Below are 16,254 nucleotides of genomic sequence, written 5' to 3'. Positions count from 1 at the left end.
ACTATAAAAATGCAACTTGTTATCGATGTTATTGTTGACTTGACTACCATTTGCCTTGATTTTCTAATAGGGGCATTATCTCCAGCAGGGTGGGACTTCTGCCCACCCTTTGACTCCAGGGTCATGAACTGGGAGGTTGCAATTGGGAATGCACCTATGAAAAGATATGGATTTGGATGGGGTACAATGTTCCTGTGATCCAGGTCTCAAAGGGGATAGGGTGCCTTTGCGACTTGGAATGGGACTGGATGTGGAAGAGTGACTACAGAAGAGGTAACTTTTGGGTAAGTGATGGTCTGGTTGGTCTGCAGAAAATTTAAATGTCACTTTGTTTTTCCTTTTCTTATATCAAAAATGTATTAATTGTAAAGTATGAGTTCATAAAATTGACCAGAACGTAAAATTTTTAGTGTAAAAATTCATGTGAATAAAGCATGCTTTTCACCCCCTTTTAATTGATGCACCACCAATTTTGAATCTTCAACATTCTTTCATGTACTTACGTTTTCTTCCCAATAGAAGCGAAGGAGTGCTATATATACCTACAGCCTAAAGGTACATGTCAGGGGTATTCTTGAGTTGTCAGCTTTTTGAGGGCTGTGTGAGTGTTTGCTAGTTTTTCAGGTTGGCATGTGTATTTAAGTTTTCTAAATGCATAATTCTAGTCAGCTCCATGTTTAATTTTGTAGCAATGAATTAACATTGCCGCTGTCAGCTCACTGCATCCCAAACGCTTTTCAATTGTCCTAATGTAAGTTTTTTGGCTCTAAGCTCTGGAATTCCCTTCCTGAACCTCTCTGCCTCTCCCTCCTTTTGAGACGCTCCTTAACGCCTACATCTGTGACTCAGCTTTTGGTCACCTGTCCTAGGATCGCCTTATATGGCTCAGTGTAAAATTTTGTCTGATAACACTCCTGTGAAGCACCTTGGGACATTTTACTACATTAAATGCGCTGTATAAATGCAAGTTGTTGTGGGTTCAAAAAGTAGTGGAAAAATATAAGAGCATGTGCATTTTCACTTCATTTTTAAACGTCAAAAACATCTGCAAGCAGGCTAGACGTCCAGGATAAAAGCTGGGAACAGGTGGACACCATATTTTCCTCCCTGTTTTAGCCAAATTGCCCTACAATGTAAACCGGGGTGCCAATTCCACCATAGGGGGGGAAAAAAGTGCTTAAACCTACATTTGCATTGCAGCAGTTCTAAACATAACGACGGGACCTGTTCCTTTACTCTATTGTCCCTCCCCCAAGGTATTGCCAAGAAGCAACACCTCTTCTACCAAAATAACAACAGAAAACGCTGGAAAAACTCAGCAGGCCAGGCAACATCCGTGGAGAGAGAAACAGAGTCAACGTTTCCCTTCTACAGAACCTCTTCTGTCAACCACGCTGTCGTTAGCAACTGCGTCACATTCAGTACATTGCTATTCACACACTGCAGACTACATTTGCAGCGATTTGAATGCATCCACCGTCTTTGTTTTAGTCAGCAAGCCCATTTTCACTGTGACCCTTTCTGCTATTCCCCCCCCCCCCCTCCCGTTCCTGGACCGATAAAAAAGCGCTCACAAAAAAGCTGGATCTTTAACCAAAAATCAAGAATTTCCCCGAGTGTGTGTGTTTGTATGTTTTCTTCTCTCCCCTCCTCCCTCTCCTCAATGCACGTCGAGCCGTCATTTCCGACAGGATGGGTGCGTGCAGCAGAGTGAGGGGTGTATGTACGCGCGGGGGCCAGCGGAGAGCGCCGGCAACACGCTCTACTGCTCGCACAGTGCAGCGACAATCCTGAGGCTTCATACAGACAGAGAGAGAGAGAAAGACAGCAGACACCCGGCCGGCAGAAAGAGCGGGAGCATCATCGTACTGCTTGATGGACGCTGCATACCAACACACCGCACTTGCATAGTTCACACAGACTCTCCCCCCCCCCCCCCACACACAAACCCCCCCCCCAAAAAAACACATTCATTCCCCTTAGCGCAAGAATTCAATGCAACAATAATTAAAACAATCTGCAAGGAATGTTCCACTGGTAATTCGGCAAAACAATTACCCACAATAAGCAAAACTTTTAAAAGAAAAAAGTCCGACAGAGAGGAAAATAAAGAAACATTGGTGCTGTGGGAGTAGTCGCGATTTGACAAGACGAAAGAAGAGAGGATTCCACCGCCACCGGGAAAGCAGCACAAGTGACAGAACGCTCCGGGCGACCTTCGAAACCAAGCCCGCGTCTCATATTTTTTTGTTTGTTGTTTTTATTTAATTGTTTCCCGGGCAGAGGAAACTTCTAGCATGGCTCTGATCATGGAACCTGTCAGCAAATGGACCCCGAGTCAAGTGGTGGACTGGACGAAAGGTAACTGTTGTGTGTGTGTGTGTGTAGTAACAAGTTCTGTGGGGTGGCGAGTTCGCTACTTGCTTGCCAGGGCAACGAGTGAGCCCGGCAGCTAAATTGTTGCATTTTAACAACTTTCCTCCTCACCCCCCCCTTCCAAAATTTTCCCCCTTTTCAATTAGAGTTTATTTAGAAAGTTGTTTTTTTTTGGTGGTGCCTGGTACGTTTTAGAATCTCAATGTTTGTTTAAAGAAACCTGATCAAATGGATTGTGAGATGTTCACTTGTATCCTGGCGGCACATGTTTGTTTTTTTAGCTGGGGATAAAACAGAATGATGTTTTGCTGTTAGCTGGTTTTATGTTTTTCTTTTATTATTGAAGACTGCGATTTCTCCTACAGAATGGTTTAGGTTTGTGGCTCTGTGGAGCTGCGTGCCAGTGTGATAACCATGGAAACGTCGCTTCACATACTCCATTAGCATTGAATTGGGCAATGTGAAGGAAAGCTCCTTTGAGAAAACACTCAGATTTTTTCACAGAATGTGCATCAGGTTTTAGAAAACCGAACGTGCACTCTTTTCCCCCCCGGAAAGCTTATCAGCTACAATTTATTTTTTTTGTGCAGGTTTGCTAAGGTGGTGGGGGGGGCTATTTAATACAAACATTAAGGAATTTTCCAAATGTTGCTTCCACGATGGGGAAATTTTGACAGCTGGGATTAGGGAAGACAAGTTGGGACCACTGCGTTTACATTTACACGCGGTTATCTTGAATCAAAGCGATATGTTTGATGCAGGCTAGCGGTGTGATGTCGTTGCTTACACTCGGGAGCAGCTCCAAGAGGGAAGCTCCGCTCCTCTGAACCCAACTCAGTCCAATTTCGTTCCCAATACAGCTTTCGATCAGTTTGTGTGTGGAACGTGCTTTTGGATGAGACACATCACATATCGACAACTATATGTTTGGCGCACCGACTCCAGAAAGCAAAAAAAAAAAGAAATGCTCCGGAGTTGATTCTCAGTGCATTATTAACTTAAAAAAAAACTTTGGAGCCAATCCGCCCTTCCATCCCGAATTGCATTTAGCGAGTTAGGTTTGTAAACGGAATTGGGAAACCCTGCCGTGTGTGTATCAAGACGAAGGGGGTGAACATCCTTTCTTTCCATCTTGGGTGGAATTATACCCTGGTGACCAGATGGTTGGTTATGAAGGAGCAGCTTGTTTACCGGCATTGGTGGAAGGGTCAATTTTAGGATTCTACTGTTAAATCTATACATTTGCAAACAGGTGGCGAAGCGCTGCTGATACCTGCCATGGTTGGCATTTTGCAGATGGGCATGGTGAGCAGATGGCAGCTGTGCACTCTGGCGCACCTGCATTACACTTTATAGAATTACAAAGAATTATACAGCACAGAAACAGGCCATTCTGCCCAACTGGTGCTTATGGTTTACACGGGCCTCCTCCCACCTTAATTCAGCTCATCTTATCAACATATCGAGATGGAGAACACCCAATAGATTGAAAGGCTAGAACTAGACGAAGGGAACAAAAACAACAGGAAAATATGCCAGAATAAACTAAACAATGAAAGTCAAACACAAGATAATAGAGAGACAGCTCAGTGTGGAAAAGCACCGTCACATTTGGCCCAATCTGATATGATCATTCAAAGCATATTGAATAGCACTAGTTGATCTGGTTGTTGAATGTGTGCTGAATATATAGGACTGATTCTGAAAGGAAAGACAGTTTGGCTTGTTATACTTTTCACAAAAACAGGGTATTCAAGAATATATTTAATTTGAGATATACATGGGAAAAGAAATTCACAGTAATGACCTGCCCATTATTTCTTGCTAAACCTACAGCAAAATGACAGCACAATCATTAGTTATTTTGCATGAATGTCATCACATATTAAGGACAAAGAACACATCAACAGCCACTGCTGCCACAGAAAAAAACTAAAACCTACATTAAATAAAATGTTACAATAACATGGAATGATTTCAAGGCTAATCTCCCTTTGGAATCCAGGTGCGAGCTATAAATCACTCAAACTTTATTGCTGGCACTTGTATTATCTGAACTTGTCAATTTGCTCACTTCCCCACAAACCCTGCCAAGTATTAAATATTTTTTTTTAGTTTTATGTGTACATTGGGCTTATTTCATCCTTCTACAGTTTTTCTTCTGAAGTACAAGACTTAGAATGACCTGTGCAATAGACACACCATCACATCGGTTATTGCGGCTGATGTATAGACAGGAAAGACGATCTTGGTGATGGGTGAACCAGATTAACTATTTAACTGAGTTAGGCATCTTAAGAAATTCATGGTCATGGGGGTGTTGGTAATGCCGAAGTAAGCATGAGGGTTTCAGCCTGCCAATAAATGCAGGTAAAATTCATCCTTTTTTAAAAATCAATTCCTGTCAGTTCTGGAATTCTCAGATAAGAACTGCTCGTAGCTTGATGTCACAAACAATGATGAGGGAAGCTTTAATTGTGTCGATACAGAATTTTCAGTAGGTAGTTTACAAGGGCAGCTCCTCCAATGGAGACCAAAGAACACTTGATTTCAAGTGACCTGTTCAAACCAAATGCAGATATAAAAAAAAGGGGAAAAAATACTGCAAATGCTGGAAATATATAACAGATCGATCATCATCTGTCAGGGGAAACAACAGCTTCATATTTTGGGGCTTTCCAATGAAGGGTTATGCCTGAAAATCTTACCCGTCAATTTTGTTTACATTCTGATGTACCTGCTGTGTATTTCCAACATTTTCTGTTAATGTTTACAGATTTAAGTTCTTTAACTCAACTGGATTATTTTATTTTTTCCCCAAAATATTTATTTTGAATTTTAAAAAAAGGAAAAGTTCTTATAATAACAGTGATGAGAACAGTCTTGCTCAAATGTATTCCCCAAATGAAATGCAATAGGACTGCAGCCAAAAGGGAGTCCTAACTAAATATCTGTCTCCAATGGTGGGGGCATAACTAATCTCACTTGTGGCCCTATAATATTAAGACCATCTCTTAAACTTATAAATGAGACATAAAAACAGAAAATGCTGGAGAAACTCAGCAGGTCAGGCAGCATCTGTGAAGAGAGAAACAGAGTTGACGTTTCAGGTCGATGACCTTTCGTCAGAACTGACGAAAGGTCATCGACCTGAAATGTTAACTCTGTTTCTCTCTTCACAGATGCTGCCTGACCTGCTGAGTTTCTCCAGCATTTTCTGTTTTTATTTCAGATTGCCAGCATCTGCAGTATTTTCTGTTTGTATTATAAGTGAGACATATGGGAGGTGGGGAGGGGGGGAGAGAGGGAAGTTGTCTAAAAATTGAACCTTTAATTTCACATCTGATTGTGGCACTTTTCTGTAATGTTACAGGAATGCATGTACTACAGTTATAGAACACCAGCCAATCCTAGTGATGCTTTACCCAAAGTGCATTGGAAGAACGAGAAGCAAATGTTTCAGTCACTCAGATGGACAGGAGTAGGCCATTCAGCCCCTTGAGCCTATATCGCCATTCAATTAGATCATGGCTTATCTGCATATAAACTCCAGCTACCTGCTTTGGTTCCATATTCCTTAATACCCTTACATAACAGAAGTCTATCAATCTCACCACTATCCCATTCACCTTGTCACTGGAAAATGAAATGCTGTGGACAGGATTTTTCCCACTGTGCCGTAGCACATGGTTGAAAGCACTTTACAAGGCAAACTGTTGAAGGTGATGGCACTTTAAATTCTGGAAGACTTTTCCATTTAACAATTATTTTAGCAGTAGTATAAACGGATTTGAATCAAAATTTTTAGGTATTTTGGTAATGTTTGGAATGTGCCTTTTTGACTCTTGGAAGATTGATGTACCCTGTACATGCACTCTTAACATTTTGTTTTCCAGTTTTCAAGAAATGGAGTAAAATCAGTTTTGAAATACAGGTTGTACAATTAGGGTGGCAAGTGGTTTTGTTTTTGAACAAAATGTTGGGCTAGAACAAGTTGACAAGGTTCTTTTTCCAAAAAGCCCTAATTAGTTTGATCTTATGAATACTCTCTGGCACTGAGCCAATGTTTACCCATTACACACAGTACAGTACACACTAAATGCCAATGATCTGAATAGCTCCCAGGCAGTGCATGGGCACTAACGGATGTGTTTGGATTGCTGATTTTTTTTGTGTCCTTACTGATTTTGCTAAAAGGTACAGACTCGCGGGGCTCAATGGCCTACTCCTGTTCCTATATTCCTACGTTCATTGTGCAAACATTCCATGTGCCTTTTGTGGCTGAATGATATTTGAACCAACAACTTTTGGGGTGTTGAAACACATCAATGCAAGTGGTTGAACTATTAAAGTTTGAGGGAAAAGTTCAAATGAATGAAAATCTGCACTGAGTAGTTGTTTTTATTTCTGAGAACTGCTAATTGGGACTTTTTTTTCTTTTGTGGGAAGGTGCAAAATAGTCATGGAGTTAGTTACATGGCTGCTGCAATACCAATAGAGTCCTCAGGGGGAAGAAATCCTGATTTAGTCTTTCACAGCCCCGCTAGGCAACAAAAAAAGTATTGGTAGGAACTGGAACAACAGAGTGTGACAATGAGTTGTCTAATGTGGTGTTTGTAGTCGCAGGGGTGGTTGGTTAGAATATGTTTAACAATCTTGGCCAATATATTATTGGCTACTTGGATTATATCTAATCAGTACAGCTGGCATTGAGAGTGCGTGTGCGCGTGTAAATAATATTAGGGAGTTGTGGGTCTCCATTTCTTTGTGCTATGAAAACTGAACTCCCACAGTTTTTCTGCACTGTGTTTTGCTTCTGCATTTTTTAAACCATCTCATGAACCAACTTGTAAGTTTAATTGAAACATCAAAAAATCTGACCAGATGTCCTTGTTTTCAATCAGCTAAATAATTAAGCAGGAACATGCAGGATTTTCTGTTAACAAATCTTTAGAATTTATTTGTAAATTGCAGTAGACTTGGAAAACTGCTTGTAATTAGCTTTCAAATTGACTGAACAAATCACATGCAAATCGCAGTATTTTTTACTTTGTAAACCATGTGAGAATTTCCTTGTCAGTCAGTAACATTGTTTATAGGTCTGAAAGATGGTGTCTGTAACTAATAATTTTTGGGAAGGTCTTAACAATTTCCCCCCAGTGTAGTATAAGTTGCTAACTGGGTGTTTAGGAAATATTGAAACCAATTGTTGTGTTTCTTTGATTTATTTTGAACATCTTGTCCTAACTGCACATGATTGTAGCTCAAATGTCATATTGATATTCACACTATTTTTACAGTTTCTCTTTTGCATAACACTTCACTTGATGGTATATGACTATTATTATGATAAGTTTTTTCCATCATTTTCAGGCGAGTGAATTTAAAAGAACTATTTGTCCTAGTGCATAATTAGGTTTGGAATATAATTGAGAAACTTAAGTCGAACTGTGACTTGGGAAGTCAGCAGTTCAGCCACCTGTGAAGTACACCTCTCATTAGTTACTCAGTTGAATACATGATTTGAATTATTACAAAACAGTATGTTTTGCAGGTTAAACACGTATTGATTATTCTGTATACCGTGACATACTGATGTCTCAATGAATTAACAGTGTGTCTTTCAAATGCCTTTTTTCATCAAGTGCTTGTGTCAATTGCCCAGCCATCAAATTAAAGTCTGAAGCACATTTTCCTTATTGTGCATTTAGAACTATGCCATCAATCTTTTAATGGCTCTGAAAGATTAACTCAAACTGTGTGGGGTGCTATACTATTACCGTATTAACTACGTCAAATAATTTATATATTTCTAAAACAATATTTGGCGAAGTTTTGCTCTGTACAAATACGGTCGATTTAAGCATAATTCAACGATGAACTGTAGTCCTACTTCTGAAATAACTTAATTGGTCTAGAACAGGTAGAAGTTAATAGGAATACGTGATTGCTTTCCACAGCCAAGTATCTGTATTTCTAAATGTGCACTATTTTATACTAGCTGGGGGGAGCCCGGCTTTGCCAGGGCTGTTTTGGGCCGGGCGGTTTAAATCGAGTCCCAGGCTTTGGCGCCTCTCTGTGTCCCTCTGTGAATCTGCTGCCGGGCAACATTTAAAATCAAGTACCAGGCTTTCAGGCCCTGTCTGTCTGTCCCTCTGTGAATCTGCTGCCGGGCAACATTTTAAATCGAGTGCCAGGCTTTTGGGCCCTGTCTCTCTGTCCCTTTGTGAATCTGCTGCCGGGCAACATTTCTACCTTTTAATACCTTGAAAGATGAAAGTGAAAGTACTTCTAAAACGTTTTTGGTAAATCTTATGTTATTTTTAAAAGAGATACTAACTTTTTCAAAGATGGATGATCAAAGTAGTTTGAGCTGGAAGCTGAAGTAATGGCAGTGAAACAATGGCTGCCACATCCCTGAGATGAAAACGATTAGTCCCGCCCACACACACACACACCGATTGGCCAACCATCAGGGGACTGTACTGTAGGATTGGTCAATCGTGACGGCACAGGATTGGTGGAACCTTGACGTCAGTCAATCAATGCTAAGTAGCAGATAATGAGTTTAATTTTGAAGGTTTTTTGCATAAGGCGCGAACAATTTTCGTCCCACCAAAAAGTAAATACGCTTACGAGCGTCCCGGAAGCGTAAGCTTTCTTCAGAGGTAACGCGCGCGTAGGTACGCTCTATAACTTTCGATCGCATAGCCGGACAGACGCACACGTGAGGACAGACAGACAGAAGGACAGACAGACAGATCAATTCCTTTATATATATAGATACTTCTTGGTTCCTTTCTTAAGATTGTATTTTAAATGAAAGTGTCTTGCAGTTATTTCCAGGCTGTGTCTTTTTTTATGGAGGTTGTAAACTTGCAGTCATCTTGATGTGCATTGCCAAAGGATCTCTAAGTGACAGCAAATTATTCACCTGGGACATGCAATTCCTGCTCCATGGCAAAGATGAAGTAGAATCACTATTGTCAGGCACTTGAATGTGTTACTTGATTATTGGAAATATCAGGGCTGCTTTTTGTAAATGTGTTGGGCTTTGTGTGTACCCTAGTGTAGTCACAATCGTTGACCAGTCCCTTTTGTAAAACAATTACAGTTACCATTACACATATTGAGTAAAAACATTAACAACTGCTGCCACTTGCTAAAATTACAAATATCAGTTTGAATAGCTATTGTGTTATAGTAGGGGTTTTAGTATTGTTTTTTCCCCTATGTTTATGTTTAGCCTTTCTCAGTTGCAGCAAAGCACAGGGTCTATCTGTGCTTTCTGCATTTAGTTTTTTTTTCAAATTCAGAGTAAAATTGGGTGACCTTGGTATGTGTAATAACAGCCACAGTAATAAGATGACCCATAAGGGGATGTCCAGTGCTACACAGTGGGAGAAGAGGTGGGACAGGATTTGTCAGTGGTTCTTCAGTGTGGAAAAATTGACCCTATTGGTCATCTCTAAGCATGTACCAGTGTTTTTTAGGTGTATTATTGGTGTTATCATCTATAAACACCAATTTCAAATTGAGAATGAGATTGATTGGTGGGGCAGCTGCAGCGAGGGATTCTGATTGGCTTTCTAATTGGGTTTTAGTTTAATTTGAAAACTGGATTTTGGGTCCTTTCAATTAATTCCTACAAAGTTGTAAGTGTTTATAGTGCATTTTTTCAAATTAATTGCGCCCCAGATTTAATTTCAGATGGGTATGGTAGTGTTGTGGTTATTGAGCTGGAGCAGCGGTTTTGAGGTCGGGAGTTCAAACCTGACCATGGAAACTTGTGAAATTGGATTATGTAAATCTGGTAATTTGTGGAAAAATTATCACAAGTGCTGCTGATGGGTGGAAAAATCCAACTGGTACACTCATACCCATCAAGGAAAGGAACCTGCAACCTCTAACTGGTCTGGATGAAACATGATTCCAGTCCCGTGCTACTTGATACGATAGCAAAATACTGCGAATGCTGGAAATCCGAAATAACAACAGAAAACGCTGGAAAAACTCAGCAGGCCAGGCAACATCCGTGGCGTGGAGAGAGAAACAGAGTTAACTTTTCAGGTCGTAACCCTTCTTCAGAACTGAGAAAAAAAAGCAGGAAATGAAACAGATTAAAAGGCCAGTTTGGGGGCTGGGAAATGGGGGAGGGGATGAAAGAACAAAAGGGAAGGTCTGAGAGAGGTGAAGAGACATGAAGAGATATTCAAGATGAGACGAGGTGGTAATAGGACAGGTAAAGAGACAAACAATGGCTCTAGATGAAGTGTGAAATGCGCTGGCAGAGTGAGAGACAGCTGCTATTTGGGAGAGAAAAAAAGGAAAAGGCACAAACCAAAAGTGTGGATAAAAAATATATAAAAATATAATAGGAGCCGAGGTTATGATCTGAAATTGTTGAACTCGATATTGAGTCCGGAAGGCTGTAAAGTGCCTAATCGGAAGATGAGGTGCTGTTCCTCGAGCTTACGCTGAGCTTCCGTGGAACAATGCAAGAGGCCGCGGACAGTGAGGCCTGAGTGGGAATGGAGCGGTGAATTGAAATGACAGGCGACCGGAAGCTCGGGGTCCCCCTTATGGACTGAACGGAGGTGTTCCGCAGAGCGGTCACCCAATCTGCGTTTGGTCTCCATAATTACATAATCCCGTGCTACTTGGTTGATTCTTAATGTCCTCTGAAGTGGCCGAGCAAGCAACTCATTTGGAAAAGCAACTGCAACACATTGGAGGACCATCCTCACATGATAACTACGGATGGGCAATAAATGCAGCCTTGCCAAAGTTGCCAATATCTCAAAAACAACTTTTTAACATAAATAAGTGGTTTAGGATGTTGGGCAGGAAATCATCAAGTGTTAATTGCATTATAAAGTATTGCTGTATTTGTTTTTGGACTGTAAATTATTCCAAAATCCCAGTAGCTAGATTGAAACAATTAATCTAAAGCCAGTAATGCCAAAGAAAGAGAATCCAGAATTTTTAAATCATTTTTCTATCAAAACTTTTTATGTTGTCTTGTGAAGCACTATATCTGCAGAAATGTAAACCGATGGGTCCTGTTCAGATCCTCCACCAAGTAGTGAGCGTGAATGCCTATGTGATTTCTCCTCTGAATTCCCCCACTTCTATCCGGTGGATTGGCCAGTATTGTGTGGTGCTGTGGCCTCTGTTCATAAGTAAACTGAGACAGTGATTGCAGCTGAACCAAACCCTGTTGTTGCCTGATGTTCAAACAAGTACCCTTTTCAAGCAGGGTCCACTGGAGAGCTATCAGGATAGGGAATTCTGCCTCATTTTTCTTCTCGTGGCCCATGATGTTGAGGCCTATTGTAATGCTCCATCTGTTGCCTTGGTTCAAATTGGCAAACTCAGTGTAGCTTGCGGGACGTAAACTGGGACTTTCTGGTCAGTATGGTTCAGTACACCACACAGTACATTCAACCACGAAGTTAAACTTACAAATGTGTTTAATTGCTTTACTTAATTATTTGCGCACGTTGAATTTTATTGTCCATTTTTAATTAATATTATCTAGACCTAGACCTGTTGAGAAATATGATGCTCATTACTGTGTAGAAATCTTGATGCATGGGTGGACTGGGTGGTACCTTGAATTCAACACTAGTTGTTAACCTCTAGGCCCAAACTGATAAGGTGAAAGTCCCTTCTTTCTGCTGTGTGTAAGGGTCCTGTGTGAAATGAATTTGGGAAGTTCCAATCCTGTTGATTCATCCCTAATTTGGTATTAATTGGTAATCTTTCTTAGGAGACCATAGGATGGTTGATGTGAAGGAAAGAAAAAAAAGGGTCAGTTTATTCTACATCAGGATGTTCTAGTCCTGACTTGGGAATGCTTGATGATGATAGTGCCTGAAATGGAAAGGATCCCATTCTGCTGCACTAATGTCGCTTACCTTGATAAGCCTGAAAATGTAAAATTTTAATAAAAACTATACAGTGCACTCAGAAAATAAATCCTGTTAAAATGTATCTGTAGACCATGGTAAATGCAAATAATGGGATTTGCAGTGGATATTTGGAAAATGATTAGTAACCAGTCATGTTTCCTAGTATGCCATAGCTACAGTAGATGATTCACCTGAGTCACTGAGCGGCTGCAGGGCATTCTGGAGGGGGAGGGTGAACAGCCAGTGGTCGTGGTCCACATTGGTACCAACGACATAGGTAAAAAGAGGGATGAGGTCCTGCATCAAGAATTTAGGGAGCTAGGTAACAGACTAAAGAGCAGGACCCCAAAGGTTGTAATCTCTGGATTACTCCCAGTGCCACGTTCTAGTAAGTATAGGAATGGGAGGATAGAGCAGATGAATGCGTGGCTAAAGAGTTGGTGTAGGGGGGAGGGTTTTACTTTCCTGGATCACTGGGCCTGCTTCTGGGAAAGGTGGGACTTGTACAAGTCGGACGGGTTGCACCTGAACCAGAGCGGGACAAATATCCTTGCGGGGAGGTTTGCTAGCACTGTTGGGGGGGGTTTAAACTAACTTGGCAGGGGGATGGGATACAGAGGGGAGCTGAAATAGGGGGGGATGTGCTGCCAATTATAGAGAAAAAAACAAGTCAGCTTGGTAGACAGGGCAAATATATAAGGGCAAGGCTGGATGGCATCTATTTTAATGCAAGGAGTCTTGCAAATAAGGTGGATGAACTGAAGGTGTTGATAAACACATGGGAGTATGATATTGTTGCTATCACGGAGACATGGTTGAGGGAAGGGCAAGACTGGCAGCTCAATATTCCGGGGTACAGAATCTTCAGGCGAGACAGAGGGGGAGGTATAAGAGGAGGGGGTGTCGCAATATTAATTAAGGAGTCAATTACTGCAGTAAGGAGGGATGATATATTAGCAGGGTCCTCTAATGAGGCCATATGGGTGGAGCTTATAAACAAAAAGGGGGCAAGCACTTTGCTGGGAGTGTACTATAGGCCTCCAAACAGTCAGGGGGAGATAGAGGAACAGATATGTAGGCAAATCTCAGAGAAATGTGCAAATAATAGGGTAATAATAATGGGGGATTTCAACTTCCCCAATATTAACTGGGATAGTCAGAGTGTGAAAGGCTCAGAGGGTGTAGAATTCTTAAAGTGCATCCAGGAGAGCTTTTTGAGCCAGCATGTAGAAAGTCCTACAAGAGAGGGGGCGGTACTGGACCTAATTCTAGGGAATGTGGCCGGCCAAGTGGAAAAAGTGCTAGTAGGGGAGCACTTTGGTGATAGTGACCATAATATGGTAAGATTTAAAGCGGTCATGGAAAAGGACAGGGATGGGCCGGAAATAAAGGTTCTAAATTGGGGGAAGGACGATTTTAATAGGATAAGGCAGGATCTGGCCAAAATGGACTGGGATCAGCTACTTGTAGGAAAATCCGCATCGGAGCAATGGGAGGCTTTCAGAAGGGAGATTGAGATCATACAATGGCAACATGTTCCCGTAAAGGTCAAGGGTGGTTCCAAAAACCACAGGGAACCTTGGATGTCAGGGGATATACGAGAATGGATTAGGAAAAAAAGGAGGGCTTTTGGCAGATACAAAAGGCTAAAGACGGAGGAAGCCCTAGAGGAGTACAAAAAGTGCAGGGGGATACTTAAAAAAGAAATTAGGAGATCAAGGAGGGGCCATGAAATAACACTGGCGAGCAAAATAAAGGAAAATCCGAAGATGTTTTATAGGTATATTAAGGGTAAGAGGATAACTAGGGAAAAAATAGGGCCCATTAGGGACAAAAGTGGCAATCTGTGTGTGGAGCCGGAAGATGTAGGAGGGGTTCTAAATGAATTTTTTGCATCTGTTTTCACTATGGAGAAGGACGATGTAGACATAGAAATAGGGCGGGGGGACTGTGATATGCTCGAACATATTAACATCGAGAGGGAGGAGGTATTGGCGGTTTTAGCTGGCCTAAAAATGGATAAATCCCCTGGCCCGGATGAAATGTATCCCAGGCTGCTGTGTGAGGCAAAGGAGGAGATTGCGGGGGCTCTAACACATATATTCAGGACCTCTCTGGCCACAGGGGATGTGCCAGAGGACTGGAGAACCGCTAATGTAGTACCATTATTCAAGAAGGGTAGTAGGGAAAAACCGGGGAACTACAGGCCAGTGAGCCTAACATCAGTGGTAGGAAAATTATTGGAAAAAATCCTGAGGGACAAAATTTGTCTCCACTTGGAGAGGCAAGGATTAATCAGGGATAGTCAACATGGCTTTGTCAAGGGAAGATCATGTCTGACTAATTTGATTGAATTTTTTGAGGGGGTGACTAGGTGTGTGGATGAGGGTAACGCAGTGGATGTGGTATACATGGATTTCAGTAAGGCCTTCGATAAAGTCCCGCACAGGAGACTGGTCAAGAAGGTAAGAGCCCATGGAATCCAGGGTGCCTTGGCACATTGGATACAAAACTGGCTTAGTGGCAGAAGGCAGAGGGTGATGGTCGAAGGTTGTTTTTGTGACTGGAAGCCTGTGGCCAGTGGGGTACCACAGGGATCGGTGCTGGGTCCCTTGCTGTTTGTGGTCTACATTAATGACTTGGATATGAATGTAAAAGGTATGATCAGTAAGTTCGCGGATGATACAAAAATTGGTAGGGTGGTAAATAGCGAGGAGGGTAGCCTCAGTCTGCAGGATGATATAGATGGGTTGGTCAGATGGGCGGAACAGTGGCAAATGGAATTTAACCCGGAAAAGTGCGAGGTGATGCACTTTGGGGGGACTAACAAGGCAAAGGAATACACAATGAATGGAATGACCCTAGGCAAGACGGAGGGTCAGAGGGATCTGGGTGTGCAAGTACACAGATCCCTGAAGGTGGCGGAACAGGTGGATAAGGTGGTAAAAAAGGCATATGGGATACTTGCCTTCATTAGCCGAGGCATTGAATATAAGAGCAAGGAGGTTATGATGGAGCTGTATAAAACACTGGTTAGGCCACAGCTGGAATACTGTGTGCAGTTCTGGTCACCACACTACAGGAAGGATGTGATCGCGTTAGAGAAGGTGCAGAGGAGGTTCACCAGGATGTTACCAGGGCTGGAGCGCTTCGGCTATGAAGAGAGACTGGGCAGATTGGGTTTGTTTTCCTTGGAGCAGAGGAGGCTGAGGGGGGACATGATTGAGGTGTACAAAATTATGAGGGGCATAGATAGGATGGATGCTGAGGAGCTTTTTCCCTTAGTAGAGGGGTCAATAACTAGGGGGCATAGATTCAAGGTAAAGGGCGGGAGGTTTAGAGGGGATTTGAGAAAGAACTTTTTCACCCAGAGGGTGGTTGGAGTCTGGAACTCACTGCCTGAAAGGGTTGTGGAGGCAGGAACCCTCACAACATTTAAGAAGCATTTGGATGTGCACTTGAAATGCCATAGCATACAAGGCTACGGGCCAAATGCTGGAATATGGGATTAGATTAGGCAGGGCTTGATGGCCGGCGCGGACACGATGGGCCGAAGGGCCTCTATCCGTGCTGTATTACTCTATGACTCTATGACCTCAGTGAAAATAACTGCAAGAGCTGGGAGCACTAATTCAAACTGCTGCAGTATTGCTTAACTGCCTACCCTGTACATCTCTCAGAGAGTTGCTAGTTCAGGTGAAGTACTGATGCAGATTGTTAAATTTAAACGTTGTGTGCAAACTTGTATAGGAAACTCTTTTTTATCTAGCACCGGCGTGGTGCCGGTTTATCAAAAAGTCCGGATTACAGAGAGGTATAGTTAAAAGTTACAAGAGCTCCGTACACAGCAACAAATCCAGGCTTCCGTGTTGCTTAGCAACATGTGCAGGAACCCGGCCACAGATCCAGGAATGGCCACTAATATGAAGTAAAACTTACCAGAACCTACTCCTGAATTTTGCCG

General features: G+C 42.1%; 1 protein-coding gene across 1 annotated transcript in view; it reads left to right on the top strand.

Annotated features, from left to right (window-relative positions):
• Positions 1-1,957: 1,957 nt before the first annotated feature.
• The window catches only part of cnksr2a (connector enhancer of kinase suppressor of Ras 2a), a 775,384-nt gene continuing 761,087 nt past the window's right edge, over positions 1,958-16,254 (top strand). The window contains exon 1 of the mRNA XM_086006247.1: positions 1,958-2,361. Within this exon, the coding sequence (XP_085862373.1) occupies positions 2,298-2,361 (64 nt within the window). The 5' untranslated portion in view covers positions 1,958-2,297. The remainder of the gene's footprint in view (positions 2,362-16,254) is intronic.

The sequence above is a fragment of the Somniosus microcephalus genome, chromosome 14 (assembly GCF_052327205.1).
Source record: "Somniosus microcephalus isolate GS21.2 chromosome 14, FLI_Smic_1.0, whole genome shotgun sequence".
Classification (NCBI taxonomy): Eukaryota; Metazoa; Chordata; class Chondrichthyes; order Squaliformes; family Somniosidae; genus Somniosus; species Somniosus microcephalus.
The sequence above is the reverse complement of the archived record's forward strand: the minus strand, read 5'-3'. Positions and strand labels throughout refer to the sequence as shown.